This window comes from Vicia villosa, linkage group LG3, assembly GCF_029867415.1.
Source record: "Vicia villosa cultivar HV-30 ecotype Madison, WI linkage group LG3, Vvil1.0, whole genome shotgun sequence".
Lineage (NCBI taxonomy): Eukaryota > Viridiplantae > Streptophyta > Magnoliopsida > Fabales > Fabaceae > Vicia > Vicia villosa.
The window spans coordinates 76,352,093-76,369,011 of NC_081182.1; the positions used below are offsets into that span (position 1 = coordinate 76,352,093).

General features: G+C 33.5%; 2 protein-coding genes across 2 annotated transcripts; one reads left to right on the forward strand and one right to left on the reverse strand.

Moving 5' to 3' along the window:
* Positions 1-5,972: 5,972 nt before the first annotated feature.
* LOC131658361 (uncharacterized) lies at positions 5,973-6,779 on the forward strand. Its single transcript, XM_058927667.1, has one exon. It carries the CDS (start codon positions 5,973-5,975, stop codon positions 6,777-6,779), a length of 807 nt encoding a protein of 268 aa, XP_058783650.1.
* Positions 6,780-9,745: 2,966 nt separating this feature from the next.
* Positions 9,746-12,711, reverse strand: LOC131661927 (LIM domain-containing protein WLIM2a-like). The gene is made up of 6 exons (XM_058931588.1): positions 12,575-12,711; positions 12,272-12,430; positions 11,229-11,328; positions 11,091-11,125; positions 10,902-10,991; positions 9,746-10,230 (listed from the first exon to the last, which is right to left on the reverse strand). Exons 2-6 carry the CDS (start codon positions 12,404-12,406, stop codon positions 10,021-10,023), a joined length of 570 nt encoding a protein of 189 aa, XP_058787571.1. The 5' UTR covers positions 12,407-12,430; positions 12,575-12,711; the 3' UTR covers positions 9,746-10,020.
* Between the last annotated feature and the right edge of the window lie 4,208 nt (positions 12,712-16,919).

Below are 16,919 nucleotides of genomic sequence, written 5' to 3' on the forward strand. Positions count from 1 at the left end.
CGAAAAGAAAACTACAAAGTCTTCGGTTAGTAGAAATTGACATACATAAAGATTGTATATTTGAAAGCAAAAAAGAGTTAACTATCAGACAAGTGCAAGAAGCCTAAAGAAGGAGATACTCGAGCTTATTCCCTCTGATGCTTGGGGTCCATCAACTGTCTCATTCATTGGTGGATGATTACTTTATGAAGACGTGTGCGTACTTTTGAAACTTACGTCTGAAGTATTTTAGGCTTTCAAAAGATGAAAAGCCCTGGTGAAAAATGAGTCACAAATGAAGATAAAAAAAAAAGACGAGACTGATAATGGTGGTGAGTATGAAGACACCAAAATTATTCATTAATGAAGAGCAAATGCAAATTTTGTTCCATGGTTTTTAAGGGTCATGGCTGTGAGCTGAAACAGAATATAGGTTTTACCTTTGGCTCAGAAATAAAATAAAAACACACAATTTTCTTCTCAAAATATTTTTCCAATGAGATAAAGAAGCCATATCAAGGTCTACATGTGGTCTAAATATTGAAAATAGAGTTCAAATTCAAATATTTTGATAGCAAAGCACATGACATTGTAGGAAGGATAAAATCATAGCAGTACTTCACAAACTAACAGACTACCAAGCAAAAGCAAAAGGTCAAGCTATAAACAACATGTTTTCATGCTTGCAATTAAAGAAGCATTTCATTGAAGAACGAGAAGACATACATGATTAGAAGTTCTTGCCAATGCTCCTTGAAGAGTTGCTCAGGATGAGCATTGCACTAAAGAAGACCTTCCATTGAAGAATAATTGCTCAGCTGAAACAGAAAAGGAACTGATCTATGTCATCAAAGTAATATTCTACACTTAAAAAACTCGTACTTTCATATACTTTATTTATTAGTCAATAAGTTAATAGAAGAACATAGTTTCAGAAAATGGTACATAACATGGTCATGGATTGAGGTAAATAAATCTAACAACATTAAAGTATGTAGAGTTATATAAATCAAACAACTTCACATTATGTTTATGTTAAATTTAGCTAACAATGACACCGAAATTATACATGTTTTAGATTCTCGAAATATGTCATGTAATACTTTGCGTACTTGTTAACTAGGTATTCAATTGGCACCATTATGATCCTCCCTCTAACAGACATGAAAAAATCATGTAAAAAATGAATGTGACTTACAATGAATAAAGATAAAATAGTTAAGTTATTAGTGTCATACCCCAATTTTTGACCCTAACATCATATATCATTCATATCCCAATCATTAATCAAGAGCTTCACTTGGAAGTTTTGTTTGTGGTGTTGCACTCACCTCATCAATAAGAGGGACCATCAAGCACCAATGATTGTTTATCTTGTATGCATATTATACTAACCCAAATACCAAAAATATTGCTTTGTTTCTTTGTAGGCTTTTGTTTTGTAGGTACCAAGCCAAGACATGCAATAAACAAGGCACTTTCCACATTTTGGACTGATGAAATCGATTTCCCTCTTGGGTAAATCGATTTCCCTACAGCAATTTTCAACAAAATCACATTCTGGACAGCATGAAATCGATTTCCCTCCTGGGTAAATCGATTTCCCTAGTGTATTTTGCGCCAAATTCTCTTCTGGAACAGAGTGAAATCAATTTCACTCCTGGGGGAAATCGATTTCCTTAAGGCGAAATTCAAAAAAAATAGAGAGGGAAGCTTGATTTGATTTTGGCACCTATTTTCTTTGACCATTTTTGTCATTTTACCAATTTTCCACCTCACCAAAATAATTCCCTTCATTAATTCCATTTTAACCTCATTTTACCATTTTTTACCATTTAAATGCCACTTTAATCACCAATTAAACACAAGTTAATTAACCAAGAGCAAATGACCAAATTGCCACTACTCTTGCTCTCATCCTATAAATAGAGGCCACTACTCTCTCATTTCTCAAGCTTGGAGAGCCAAAAAATTGCTTGCAAATTCATTTCTCACCCTTTCCAAAACCCTCACCCAAAGTTCATTTTCATAAGATTAGTGAGATTCACATTGAATCTTGCTAATTTTGAACTAAACCTCCTACATTTCTCTCTTTTCTTTAGTTGTTCATCTCCAAATTTGAAGGATCTATACACTTTGTGCTTGCTCTTGAAGCTACTCCAAGACTTTTGTTCAAGAAGTGGTAATTTGCTAGATCCATGATGTAGATCTTTATTGCTTGTGTTCAAAGCATCTTTGATGCTATATTGATGATATTTGCTGGTTTTGTGATGGAAATTTCGTGCTCAAGTTGATGTGTGATCATAAGGTGTTTGTATATTTGTTCAAATCAAGTTTCATGCCTTTAAATGATGTTTTTGCTGAAATTTACACTGATGAAATCGATTTCCTTAAGGCTGAAATCGATTTCCTGCTGAACGTAACTTGTTTTTTTTTGAAAACTGCACTATGGAAATCGATTTCCCCCTGTATGAAATCGATTTCCTGCTGGCAGAATGTGGTTTTTTGCCTTTTTTGTGCTTGTTTTGGCTTCCTTCTTCCTCCACTTCATTAATATCATTGGATCTAGGATGTTGATAGGTTTGAAATGACCTAATCCATAATATTAGATGAATGATATTAATGATAGTGTGAGTTGATTATATTTTGTGAATTTTATTCTTCTTCCTCCATTTCATTAATATCATTGGATCTAGGATGTTGATAGGTTTGAAAGAACCAAATCCATAATATTAGATGAATGATATTAATGATAGTGTGAGTTGATTTTACTTTATGCATTTTATCTTCTTCTTCTCCTTTTTTCTTTTGATCGATGAAAGTCTTAACACTTTGAGAATTCTTATGGATTCTTAGTAAAGACTAGATCGTTACCTATTTCCTTTTCGTGCGGTATTGCTTTCGGAGAATGATCTACATATCATTTCTCTCGCATGCATTAGCACATAAAGTTTTGACCGGCCTCGTTGTAGGGTGATTTCTACATAAATCACTTGGCGATCTGCTTAACATAGCGCAATATTTCGTGTCCCGAATAAAAAAGATCAAATATGGAAGAGAATTGTATGCGGTTGATTTAAGACTTATGGAGGTTTATCGTGTAGTCGCTATGATTTTATCAAGCTTCTGATAAAGTTCCATTGAATTTAAATCCGAGAACATCTTTCACTCACCATCGATCTTTATTACTAACTTTGATAACATACTTGACAAGTTTCAAGATGGTTATCTTTAACATCTAACAATTGACTTTAATTTCCGCAATTTATTATATTGCTCTTTATATTTTGCTTTATGCTTTACTTTATCATTTCATCATATTTACATTCCGCTATTTTTCCTTTGTCCATTTGGACGTTTATATTCCGCTATTTTCTCTTTGTCCATTTGGACATTATGTTTATGTTTCCGCTATTTTCTCTTTGTCCACTTGGACCATACTTTACTTTTATGCTAAAACACTAATAAATAACAAAAATCTAAAAAACTCCTAAGGCTCTCTTTTGGACTATTGGTTACTATCCTGAGCATTTTGGAGATTCGGACTTATGGACTTAGGACCTCTGGACCCTCATTCTGTTATTACTCTGTGATTGTTCTGTCTGTCTGGCATTGGATTGTTGTCTGTTTATGTGTGCAGGTATTTCCTTGAAAGCCCTTGATGGTTAATTCCAAGGCATTGAGATAAGGATTTTACCCGAAAACAACCGTTACTCTGCCCTATTTTTGTCAGAATTTTAAAGTGCTTAATGCAAAGTGGATGCTAAGATAATAAGTTCATCTGGATCCTCAAGTGTTAATGTGTTAGTATTGATATTCCAAAGGATGGGAAATCTACCTTGACTCATAATGTCAAGTGTTGGCTTCTTACTTCGGTTAGACCGTTCTTTTCCTTAGCTTTTATTTTACGCAATAGGATAGCCTCTTCATCTCCTCCCATTCTTAAATTTTCAAAATCTTCTCCCTTTTTCAAAAACCTTCTTATGTTTGCAAACCTTTTCAAAACCTTTTCTTTTAAAATATCTTTTGCCTTTAATGGCCTTTTCTTCAAAAAAGTTTAGACACTGTTAATTGTCGAAACGAGTGGTTATACCCCACGATTTTGAAATTGATTGATATAATGAGATCTTTTCCGCGTGAGAGAGCTAGTGGCATACTCGTTGATTTTTATCCGAGTTGGAGCCCTTCTTTCATTTGCGATGCAAAGAATTCATTTGTTCTCATGCTCAAGATCAATGGCTGAGTATTTCTCTCCGACGACGATAAAGTGTTTATTCGTTTTTTTTAAAAAATGTTTTCCCTTTAAGCGGAACTACATTAGCTCTGACTTCTCCATTGCACCGAGGAGGTATGTAGGCACAAAGCTTAACGCTTTGCCGAGCTTATTTTAAAAATAAAACAAACCCTTTTTTAGCACACACGACACAGATTTTCAAAAAGGTTCCTGTGGAGTACCACAGATATGAGGGGTGCTTAAAACCTTCCTCTCAAATAATCAACACCCGTACCTGAGATCTCTTTCTTGTTTTAAAAACAAAACTTTGGGTTTTTCGTTCTTTTCCCTTTTCCTTTGAAAAAATAAAGCGCAGTGGCGATTTCAAACGAAATATTGAGTCGAGTCAATTCCATGGCTTCGATCTCAGATTTTCCCCGCTACAATTAGCATCAATAAATACAGTCCCACAAAAGAAGGGGAGTGACTATATAGTGAAAGATGCAATGTTACAATGATATGTTGTTTAACTAATTTGGAGTAGCATTGAATTGCCAACTTCATGGTCACTATCCCGCTCTATTGTATATATAATGATCAAGGGTTTTAAAAACGGTCCGCGACTGCGGAAACAGCTGCGACAAAACGATTGTAGCAAATGTCGATACCGACACCGTTATCACAATTTTCTATATTGAAAACAAATTGTGGTAAATTTACACCGCGACAACCGTAATCAATGCTGCGGCACCTGAACCGACCGAAATCGTGAGAATCATGACACGACCGCGACCGTTTTTTAAAACCCAGCTAATGATATAATGATTTAACTATTTTAATGCATTCATGGTAAGACAAACTAGTTTCTTAATTACATGACTTTTTTATATTTGTTAGTTAGATGTTAATAGTGGTGACACAATTGAAGACTTGGTTAACAAATATGCAAAATTTTACCTAAAGCATGCATCATATTGGTATAATTGTGACTTAAATTTAGCATAGACAAATTTGATTTATATAACATGACATACTATAGTTGTTAATTTATCGACAATCAAAAGCATATATGACTTCTAATGTATAATTGATCGCTGGAAAATAACTTTTTTTTATCTATGACAGATTTAGTAAGATGATTACAATTACAAACAAAAATAATCAACTTAACACAGACTCATTATATGCTAATAGTGTAGAATTTTACCTCTTCATCTTTTGCAAATCTTTGATATCCCACATTTACTGTATCTAGGTTTACCAGCAGTAATGTATTAAAGAGGAGAATGAGAGTAGGGTTAGGAGATAATTGTTCCAGAAAAATAGAAACAAGCATCATACTATGACGTAAGTAACTGCTCTCCACCATTTCCTCTACCAACGATGAAAACCCTACCCCGTGTTTCAAACCCTAGTGGACATCAATCTTTATTTTATGTCATTAATTTAGTAGAAAAAACTTTCTAATATAGACATAATGATATAGCCTAATTAAGCCAATTAAGAGTTCATGAAAATTACATAAAAAAAGTAAAGTTGAGTGGATGGAAAATAAATATAAAATAATTTAGTGTTTGATATACATGGAAAGAAAATAAAAAATAAATTCATGTTTTTTTTTGTCAAATGTTTCATTTAATTATATGGAGAGAAGATTCGCTGAATAAGATGTCAGGTTCCGTTGCTGCAAGAGGTGGTAGAAGATAGATTGATATGGAAAGAGGAGCAAAATGGAGAGTATAGTGTGAGATCCGGCTACAAGTTGTGGAGGAGTTATAAAATGAGGCAAAATAATGATAGTGGGAAGGAGGATTGGAATAGTCTTTGGAGAATTAAAGCCCCATCTAGAACCAAGCATCTATTGTGGAGGATTTGTAGGGGATGCTTACCATCGCGTATCAGGCTTCGTCAATATCAGGTACCTTGCCCATCAGATTGCCAGCTTTGCGGAAATAATAATGAAGATGATTGGCATGTGTTTTTTGATTGTGATACAACTATTCAGTGTTGGAGGACAACAGGTTTGTCGGATCTTCTAGAGCCCCGTTTACATACTTTTAGTGATGTAAAGTCTCTAATTATTGATATATGTAGATCGGAAGATAGGATGGTTGCTGGTAGATTTGCAGTTATGATGGATGTGATTTGGAAGAATAGAAACGATTTTATTTGGCATAATGAGAAAGAGGAAGCATCCAAACTGGGTATGATTGCCTTTCATAATTGGCAGAATTGGCTTACAGCACAAAGATTTCAAGGGAGAGAGAATACTCATCAGAATATCACAAGTTGGAATCCGCCAATGGAAGGATGGTTAAAGTGGAATGTGGACGCGGGGTTTAACAATCACTTTGGGCCTACTAATAGGGGAAGGTGTGTTCGTGGTAAACAGGGTAATTTCATTATTGCAGGTGTAGCTTGGGATATCGGTACCCTCTCCATCCTTGAAGCAGAAGCTTCCGCCCTTAAAGAAGCTATTGAAGGACCTATAGCTTTGCACTTGACAATATTATCTTCGAAAGTGATTCTCAACAGGTTGTTCAAGGCATCCACTCCAATCACAATGGTGGATCTGAGTTTAGTTTGATTATTATGTCTATTAAAAATTTATTACATGTTTTTTCCAACTTTGAGGTGAAATCTGTCAAGCAAATTCGGTTGCCCATTCTCTTGCGAAGGTGGCTAATTCTTGGGCTAGACGTAGTGTCATCCATATGATTCCTCCTTGTATTGAACATCATGTGATGAATTTCATTGAGTTTGTTTTTTGTCAAAAAAAATGTCATATTAAATTACTCTTACTGTTAATTGAAAGCTATATTATTAAGTAGATCAAGTAGTTTTATGAAATAAGATGTCGATTGAATAAGATGTCAAACAATATATCCCTTTTATTTGTTCAAGATTGTATGTGCAAACCTTTCTAGATTTTATTGAATATTAGAAGATACTATATTAGGGCCACTAAAGGAGAAAGTGGTAAGGGAGTGGACTGGGGAGTTTATACATATTGAAAATACAACAATCAATTGGGTTGAATCTTCTCACGATAGATTAAAAAGTATACGGAAAACAGAATGAGAAATATATGTAAAAATTGAGATTCAATTAACAGCGTTAGAAAGTTGTAGCATATTGAGATACAAGCTTCATTTCAAAATAGCATCATTATAAGGACACAAATTCAGCAAAAATGTGTTGTGCTCCTAGTTGGTTTGAAACATTTCGATGAACACGTTGTTTTTAATGGCGACTGAAATGGTCGAGTTGGGGGATATGGTACATATAAATATCCAAATGTGGTTTCTTAATTAGGACAGCATATTAGATTGTTGCGTGCATGTATAATTGCTAAAACGTTACTTCACAACAAAGTTAAACCAATTCATTTAGACAAAATTCACACTCAATGGAAGAGGTTGCGATTTGACAATGGCCATAAAGACTTCTTTGAAGATGAAGATCATCTAGAATGAGAAGTTATTCAGATGCTCGTATATGCTACTGTAACTATTTTGTGGGATACACACAACTTAGTTTTTTTTCTCTGTTATGTTACTAATATATTTAGATTGTGCAATCTGAATGGTTATTTTACTCGTTAGAATTATAAAATTCAAAATACTAGTTACGGGGAAAAAATTGTTTTGTTTGTTTGTTCAATAATCGTAACATGCACATGCTTATGCATTATAGCTCAAATTTAAAGTTGCTAACTATAGTATAAAGGTATATATGAGAACAACTTTTTCATTTTTCTTTTCCATAAACAACTTCAATATTTTCACCTCCAAATAAAGTTAAGACAAAATGTTCATAAAAGAAGGGTTATTCTAGAGAGAATGATTGCTCTACTAAATGTTGTTTTCACTTTATTTATTTCTAGTAGACCTCAGTTTGGATGTTAGAATTTGAGCTCGGAAATATATTTCTTGAATAAATCCGGAAACAATCACTACATGATTTGATTGTCATATTTACTTGTGACTGATAGAGTGAGTGTTTCTTCGTTATGCGTTCTTTAATCATCTGCTGCCTGTTTTTTTTTATATTAAGGGTGTGTTTGGATTGGCGGTAAACATAATTGATTCTAGCAGAATTAAGTTTGGGAGAATTGATTTTATCATAATTGAGTTTAGCAGAATTGATTTATGTTTGAATACATTTATTTATGTAAAAGTGGGTTGAATAATAAATTACAATGTAAAAATCATCCAGAGTCAATTCTGGAAGCAGAAGCTGCAAATTCTAACTTCAAGTATAATCAATTATACTTTTGCCTAGCCAAACATCTTAAAATCATCTAGAATCAATTCTAGGCCTCTAGAATTACTTTTGGCCTTTCTAAAAACCAAACCAAACATGCACTAAGTGTGTAGAAATATTAACATGTTAAGCTTGGAAAATTCAGCACAAATATATTCATTCATGATTGTTCATAATTGGTTAAACAAAAATTGGTTGTACTATAATAATTTTGTTGCTAGATACAAATTGCCTATTAAGAAAAAAATAACAATTCAATTCTTTTAAAAAAGATAGATGTCTGATAGTAACAATTTCCAAACTATTTTTTATAAAATAAGAGTGTGTCTCACTTTACGAAAGAATGTACGTCTGAAAATGTATTTCCAAATTTGAAAAGTATTTTTCAAATTTTCATAGGGTGTCTCTCCGCCACTTACGATGTGGGAGAAGTAATGCCCAAGAGAAGTTTACTGTATTCTTCCCATTTTGTTCAAAGTTCCATTACCTGACAGCCTGTCATAGTTTTTAACTCCAATGGATGTTTTAAATCCCTTAAATTTAACAAGTCAAAGTTGGATTTGAATTCTCTCATGCTCTTTCTCTCATGTTTCTATCATGCTCCAATCTCAACCATTGATTTATCTTTTTCTCTCTCTTCTTTGTACCATAAATTTTCTTTTGTGTGACATTTAACCATTAGATTGAAAAAGGAGAGATGGCATAACCAAAAGAACACGAGAGGATCCAAATCCGTCAAAGCCAGTTTAGCTTTGCAATTATGTACTAGTACATAGTTTGCCTACACTCAATGTACAAATTTCTCACAAAGTTGATTTGCTCCTAGAGAAGTTACAAAACCTTGTAATACATTATCACCATAAGCCCATTGGAAATCAAAATTTAAGAGGGCTAAAATATAGTTCTTGAGACAATATTGATCACATCCTTATGACCGATTAATCCAAAAAAACCAATCTTACTATCTACTCATGGGGTCCATTTAAAATCATTATAGACTTAACCAACACATAAATCGTTAGCACATAGCAGAAATTAAACTTATGACCTTGAACGAAAAACGCTCTCATTTCTCACGCATTCACCATGTCAATCAGTTATCTTATGCTTATGTTATGAATGAAGAAATCAGTATTTTGTTCTCAAATTGATCACATCCTCTACCTCTATGAAACCAACAAGCCTCTTGCACAATAATAACAAGGTTGCTCCCAACCCAATATTCTCTCTCAAGCTCATCATTGACATCCTCAAGAATACAGGGCCAATATATATAATAGCATCAAGTAGAAAATGCAATGAAAAGTTGCATCATCAAATTGGTAAGATACATTTTGCAAGTCAGTCTCTCATTTGTCAGTACTCAATGTGCACTGGAATGGATAAATAAATCACACAAGATTTGCACACCACACATGTATAAATATCAGAAAAAGGATGAAGAAATGATAGAACAGTTGTTATGAAGAGAGAGAAAAAACCACACATACAAACACTTGCTTGACGGACCAAAACATCCTCGACTTTCAAACAGAACAAAGGCAGTTAGAAGGCACCAGCGTTCAAGATTCTGGAACGGAAGCTGCTGCACGTTTGATTGATGCAGACTTGATCAGATGATTGTAGCTTCCTTTCTCCTTAAAAAGCTGAGAGAAATGGTGCTTGCAATACAAAATTCCCTCAAGGGCTGCATAATTTGATGGAGTTATAGGACAACCACCGTGTGAACACTTGAAACATGATTTGTGATAGGCCTGGCTTTCCACTGTTACCTACATTCAAAATAAGATATATATAAAAATATAGCAACAAGAAAACTAAGACATTGTAATTAAGGGTCACTTTGCAGAACTACAGACTTATAGTAATTAGATTTGCTCATTCAGGCGATTATTGACAGATACATAAACTTGAAGATTGGAAGCAGCAGATTCTCCATTTTTGTTACATGTTATATTCTCTCTTATCTTATAACTCCCAATAAGATAAGGAAGCCATATCACAGTCTACATGTGGTCTATATTTTGAAAATAAAGTTCAGAATCTTAAGATTTTGACAGCATGGCACATGACAGTGTAGGAGGAAAAAAAACATACTTCACATGCCAACAAGTACCAACAAAAGCAAAATGCCAAGCTAAATAATATGCTTTCATGCTTGCAATAATTCAGAAAAAGGTGTACTGCATACCAGCCTTCTTTACTCTCCATCAATCCTCACAATTTTAGAAAAGACGTTCGATGTTAAATGTTTTGATTGCAAACACACCACCACAGTTAGAGAAGGGGGATACTCTAATCTACAGGATCTATATGGCAGTAATAGCTAGAGATACTTATTCTTATGGTCTGAATTCTTATATATCCAGTCTGTCACAAAGATATGTCTGACTTTGTAACAAATATCTTAAACCAATTTATTTCCAAGACCATTAAATCTTACCTTCTCCAATGGATATGCAGTTTTGCCACATGTAGCGCACTTCTCTTGTGTCCCAGAAAACATGCCAGCAGCTTTACTAGCAGACCTTGTCTGGAATAAACAGAAAACACCAATAGCTATTCAGTAATACCGAAAGCCATCAACTTGATTTCAAAAAACCCATAAAAATGCAAAATCAAACAAATTTACCAGCTCAGGAGTTGGTCTGTCAGCTGGTTTTGCAGCTGTTCAAAAAGAAATTATTGTCAATTAAAGACCCATCTGATTGAAAACAAAAAAAAAAAACAAAAAAACATCTTTATTATACTCGAAGAAAGAGAATCATACGTGACTGAAAATTCTTGCTGAAGTTGCCATGCTCCTTGAAGAGCTGCTCAAAATGAGGTTTACAGTAAAGAACACCTTCCATTGAAGAATAATTGCTCAGCTGAAACATAAAGATCATCAACAATAATCCTCGTTAAAAATTCAAGCTTTAAACTCAGACATAAAAATGTTAATTAAGGCCCTGTCAGAATAAACAACTTGTGTGTTTGGTTCAGCGATGGAGAAAATTGATTTTAAGTAAATTGATTCGAATTAAAAGTGATTTGAAGGTAAAGTGAATTATATTTGGATGAATTCTGTAAAAGTGAGTTGAAACAATAAACTTCAATGTAAAAATCACGTTTAAACTCAAAAGCTACAAATCATAACTTCAAATGGAATCAATTTTAGAAAGCACAATCAATTCTACTCAAGAGCAACCAAACATATTAAAATCAATTCTGGATGCTCTAAACATGAAACCAAATATATACTTAACTAAGTGGTTAAAGCTTAAGCACTCACATAAGTACTTCTATAACTAAGAATGAAATAAAATTAAACTCTTTCAAAAGCTAACCTTAAAAGCTTATGTGAATAAGCTAAAAATAACCTGTTGACATGTCATAAGCTATTTTAATAAATCTCTCAAACAATCTCACATCACAAGCGAATATTAGTACATAAAACCTCAATTAAGTCGATCCAAACAGCCCTAAAAAGATGTTTAACATTTCAAATATGAACTGATCTATATCGTTAAAGTAATATTCTATTCTCATAAAAATTCCTACTTTCATATATCTATCTAAATACTTTATTTATTCCCCTTAAATCAAATAAAATTCATATACGAATCTTATGAGAATGGTAAAGCAGCGTCAAACATAAGCAAAACCAAGGATCTAAGCAAAACTCACCAAACAAACACAAACCAAACCTCAACAACATAGAAAAACATCAATGTACTATAAAATCAACAATGCAACATTAACAAAAAAACAAACTTTAAATAAAAAATTCAACAACAAAAAAAACAGAAGAAGAAAAAAAAAAAAAGAAACCTTTAAAGTTCCTTTGCAGTGAGTGCATCTGAAGCAAGCTTTATGGTAAGAAGTACCATCAGCAGAAAGCTGATCAACAGGATAAACCGTTTTCTCACACGCCTTACACTTCAGCTGAGTACCAATAAACGACATCGTTTCCTCTGTAGCTTCCTAGATCTGAATTGACCACAAATTCGAAATGCAATAGTTAGTAGATCAGCTTCAGAGAATGGTTTCTGGTTGATTTTGATAAATCAGAAAATGAAATTAATGGTGTGAAGATGAACGAGTGAAATGAATGTAACAGAGTGTAGAAAGTACCGTGGATCGGTGAAGATGGAGAGGAAAAGAGCGAAAGGATGAAAGTTGAGAGAGAATTTTGAAGTCTCTGGTTAGGACTAAAGATGATGAATAAATAGTGATAACGAGTCGCGTCATGGTCACCATTATGTAAATACTTTTTTTTGTTTGATTTAAAAAGAGTTTTTGTAATTTTGTAAATACTAAATACGGTATTTATGTAAGGAAAGTGGAAAATAAGAAATAGAACTAGAAATGCAAATATCATTTTTGTCAAAATATTAAGTGCGAATATCATTGCTGGAGGATCTATAAATATTTTTATTTTTTTGTTTGATTAAGTATGTTTACTGATGCTTTATTTTTATTTTTATTTTTATTTTTGTATAAATGGTATGGTCCACGGACAACAACTCAATCATGAGCAATAAGTTAGTAGAGGGGGACGCTAAATTGCTAATGCACCCCCGATTAACTACCTACGCCGCATACTTTTTTTATTTCTCATTTAAACACCCCACATACTTTTGAGCTCCCCTCCCTTTAAAATATTTTATTTTTCATTGTCTTAAGTCTTAGACATCAGTTTCTTTCACGAGATTTTGTTCATAATATGGTGATATATGGTGGTAGATCAATATGGGAAATTCTCATTGCTCCTTCCTCACACTTCCTCACAGACTTTTTTAAAATACTTTTATATATTTTGGATATGCATCTTCAAAAATATATTTTTCATTTTAAAAAATATGATTCGTATATGCATATTCGAAGCCGCCCTATTTTACATAAAAAAGAATGATTTCGGATATGAATATGTAAAGACAGATTTTTTATAAAAAAATGTATTTTCGGAGATGCATATTCAAAATAAATTATATTATTTCAGAAAACGCAAACGGACAACCACCCTCTATGCATTCTCTTTAAACACCAAATACTCCCTATAACAACAAAAATTCATTTTTACCAAAAGTTATATTGAAGATTAACACTCCACAACCTCCATTCAAGCAATCCAACTTCAACTCAAAGCTCAACCACTTTGTAAGTTTTCAATACCTTTACCTCAAGTTCAAAGTTAGAATTTAGGACAATGTGTAGGTTGATTTTATTGTAGTTCAATGTTGGTGTTTAGATGCAAAAAAATTGGATTTTGAATGAGTTAGGACAAGAAATGGAAATTTCTCTAAAATGGTTGTTCGCAGGTTATTTTGGAAGTGTGTATTTGAAATCCCTTCTTAACAGTTTCGAATATGCACTTGCAAAATGTGCTCTGAATTCCTTATTTTTTTTTAATTGTCAAATCTTTTTAATACTCTAACTTTAAGTGTTATTAACCAGTGACATTTTTTCAAGAAAAAGGCTGACAATCAGGCACTGAGCGATAGACTAAGACGAGGTAGGCCAACCAAGGTCGGCCCAACACATCTTGAGGCCTAAGGCGAAATTTAAAATTTAAAATTTTAAACCAAATACAAATATTTTAATAAAATTAATATATTCTGATTATATATTTTTTATGATATAAAATCAATTGTTAAACTATTATCATTGATTTCATTTAACATTTTTCATTTAATCGATGATAAAATTAATTTATATAAGCACTCATCTTATTCTTTTTAAAAGTTATAATATAAAAACATTTCTAACATTCTTTGAAAAATATTTGATATCAAATATTATATTATGTAAGAAAAAAACTTAAACTCTATTATATGTGAATGTGATTTTTGAGTTAATTAATAGTATTTCATATACAACCAAAATAGATGTTATTAATATAAATAATTTTAATTACATGTTATTATTTAATTGTATTAAATATAATCTAAAAAGCTATTGTTTATTTTTAAAAAAAACTAATTAATATAATCAACCTTATGAATGTAAAAATTAAAATTGAGACACTAGACGGTAGCCTTGTTGGCCTACCCCTAGGGCAGGTCCTGAGGCCAACCTAGACAGTCTCAGCTCGGCACGAAAGAGCCGCACAACAAGGATTAATTTGGAGACGGGGTCGAGCCCACGTGGAGGAGACGCCTACAGGATCCTCATCTGCACCAAGGAGTCGCATGTCCCGAGCGTCTTCCTCTCGCGAGGTTACTCAGGAGGAGGAGGTACCTGAGCACGGTGAGGTACCTCAGGAGGAGGTTCACCTTGAGCACGACGAGGATGCTCAAGACGATGTTCATGATGCATAGGAGGTAGGCTACCCAGGAGGGCCTTCAGACATGTCAATCTTGATATACTATCACGACCATGCTGCTCAACATGTTTGGGATGGAAAGGTTGTTTTCTTATTGCACTTTTTAAGTTAAAACGGTTTACTTACAAATATTTGAAATGATTTAAACGATCTATTAAGGTTCCAACAACAACTAACATTGTTTTTTTGTGACAGGAACGGATGCCCATAAAATTCGTGAACCATTCACGAAAAATATTTGATCTATTTAAACCGCGGGCTCAATGGTTTAATGATGTTGTTTCTGGATCCATACTTGGCGGATTATGTTGTACCAGATATGTTACCATAAGTCACGGTATTTAGGGGGCATTTGTCGAGAGGTGGCACAAAGAGACGTCATCTTTCCATTTTCCTGTTAGAGAGTTGACGATCACCCTTTATGATGTTGTCTGTCTGCTCCACCTGCTTATCATAGGGAGGTTATTAGATAATTCTCGGATACATAGGGTTAAAGTCATCGAGTGGATGGTGGATTATTTGGATATGGGGTGCATGTCCGGTTCTCCAGCCTGAAAGAGCTTTATGAGAACCACTTGGTGGCAGAAGCTGAGGCCAAAGATGAGAGGGATGTGGTTTTTGTTGAGTACCATCGAGCTTGTGCTTTGCGATGTTGGTTGTTCATGTTGGAGAGTTGACGATCACCCTCTATGATGTTGTCTGTCTGCTCCACCTGCTCATCAGAGGGAGGTTATTAGATAATTCTTGGATACATAGGGTTAAGGTCGTCGAGTGGATGGTGGATTATTTGGATATGGACCCATATATGGCCAATTATGAGTGTAGAACAACGAATGGGGCGTATGTCCGGTTCTCCAGCCTGAAAGAGCTTTATGAGAACCACTTGGTGGCAGAAGCTGAGGCCGAAGATGAGAGGGATGTGGTTTTTGTTGAGTACCACCGAGCTTGTGCTTTGCGATGTTGGTTGATGTTCTGTTGGCACGTCCCTCTTTGTGGACAAAAGTGCAACCTATGTGGACGTGACATATCTCCGGTAATTTATGGATTTGAGTACGGTTCACGAGTGAAACTGGGGGCCACCATTCTCGTATACCTATACCAGAAGTTGAATCAAGCATGCAACTGGAGGACCAGACAGTTGGCTGGCTCTTGCATACTCCTCGCAGTACATTTCTTTTTAATTATATAACATTTTATCCGTTATTTGTTCATTTGTACTAAAATATTTTCATATTTGTGTTTCAGAGCTAGATCATCTCTTACTTCCACCGTATTCATGGCTATGATCCTGATCCGTTATACACTGACGCCATACCTAGCAGCAGCAACAGCAGCAATAGTAGTAGTAGTAGTAGTGGTAGTAGTAGTGGTAGTGGTAGTGGTAGTAGTAGTAGTAGTAGTAGTAGTAGTAGTAATAGTGGTAGTAGTAGTAGTAGTGGTAGTAGTAGTAGTAGTGGTAGTAGTAGTGGTAGTGATAATGTGATATTTTTACATTTTGCACTTATAAGAACAACGATTACTATATTTTGATATTTTATTTTAGTATACGTACTTTTTATTTATATTACATTTTATCAAATAAAAATGTATTAAATTTAGTTACTACGATTATAACCATGTAATTTTGTAGTTTTTTTTCAAAAATGAAATAGTCATAGCACATTTCGGATGTGCATATCCGAAACTGGTTTAGGGTGTTTTCGGATATGCATATCCGAAACATCTTAAAATGTGAAAATGGTGCCTTTGAATATGCATATCTGAAAGAGTATTTTGGAGTTTTCAAATGTGTTTTTCACTCTATATGGGTGTAATGAGAAATTCCTTCAAAATATTAGTAAAGGTTGAGTAAATAGTCGAGATTTGAATTCGAGTTCTCTTAAACAATTTTTTAATTAGAATTCATGGACTATTTGAATTCAATCACTTAAAGTTTATTTGGTTTGATTTTGTAATCTTTTTTTAATTTTTAAAATTTGAAAATAATAAAATTTGTTTGATAATCTAATTTTATAACATTAGTTTTTTAAAACTATTCTTATTTAATAGTTTTAAAAACTAAAATATGTTTTAAAGGTTTTATTTTTTTCTTTTTAGTTTTTAACCATATAGTTTTATATATTTTATTAAATCAAACTAGAATTTTAACAACAA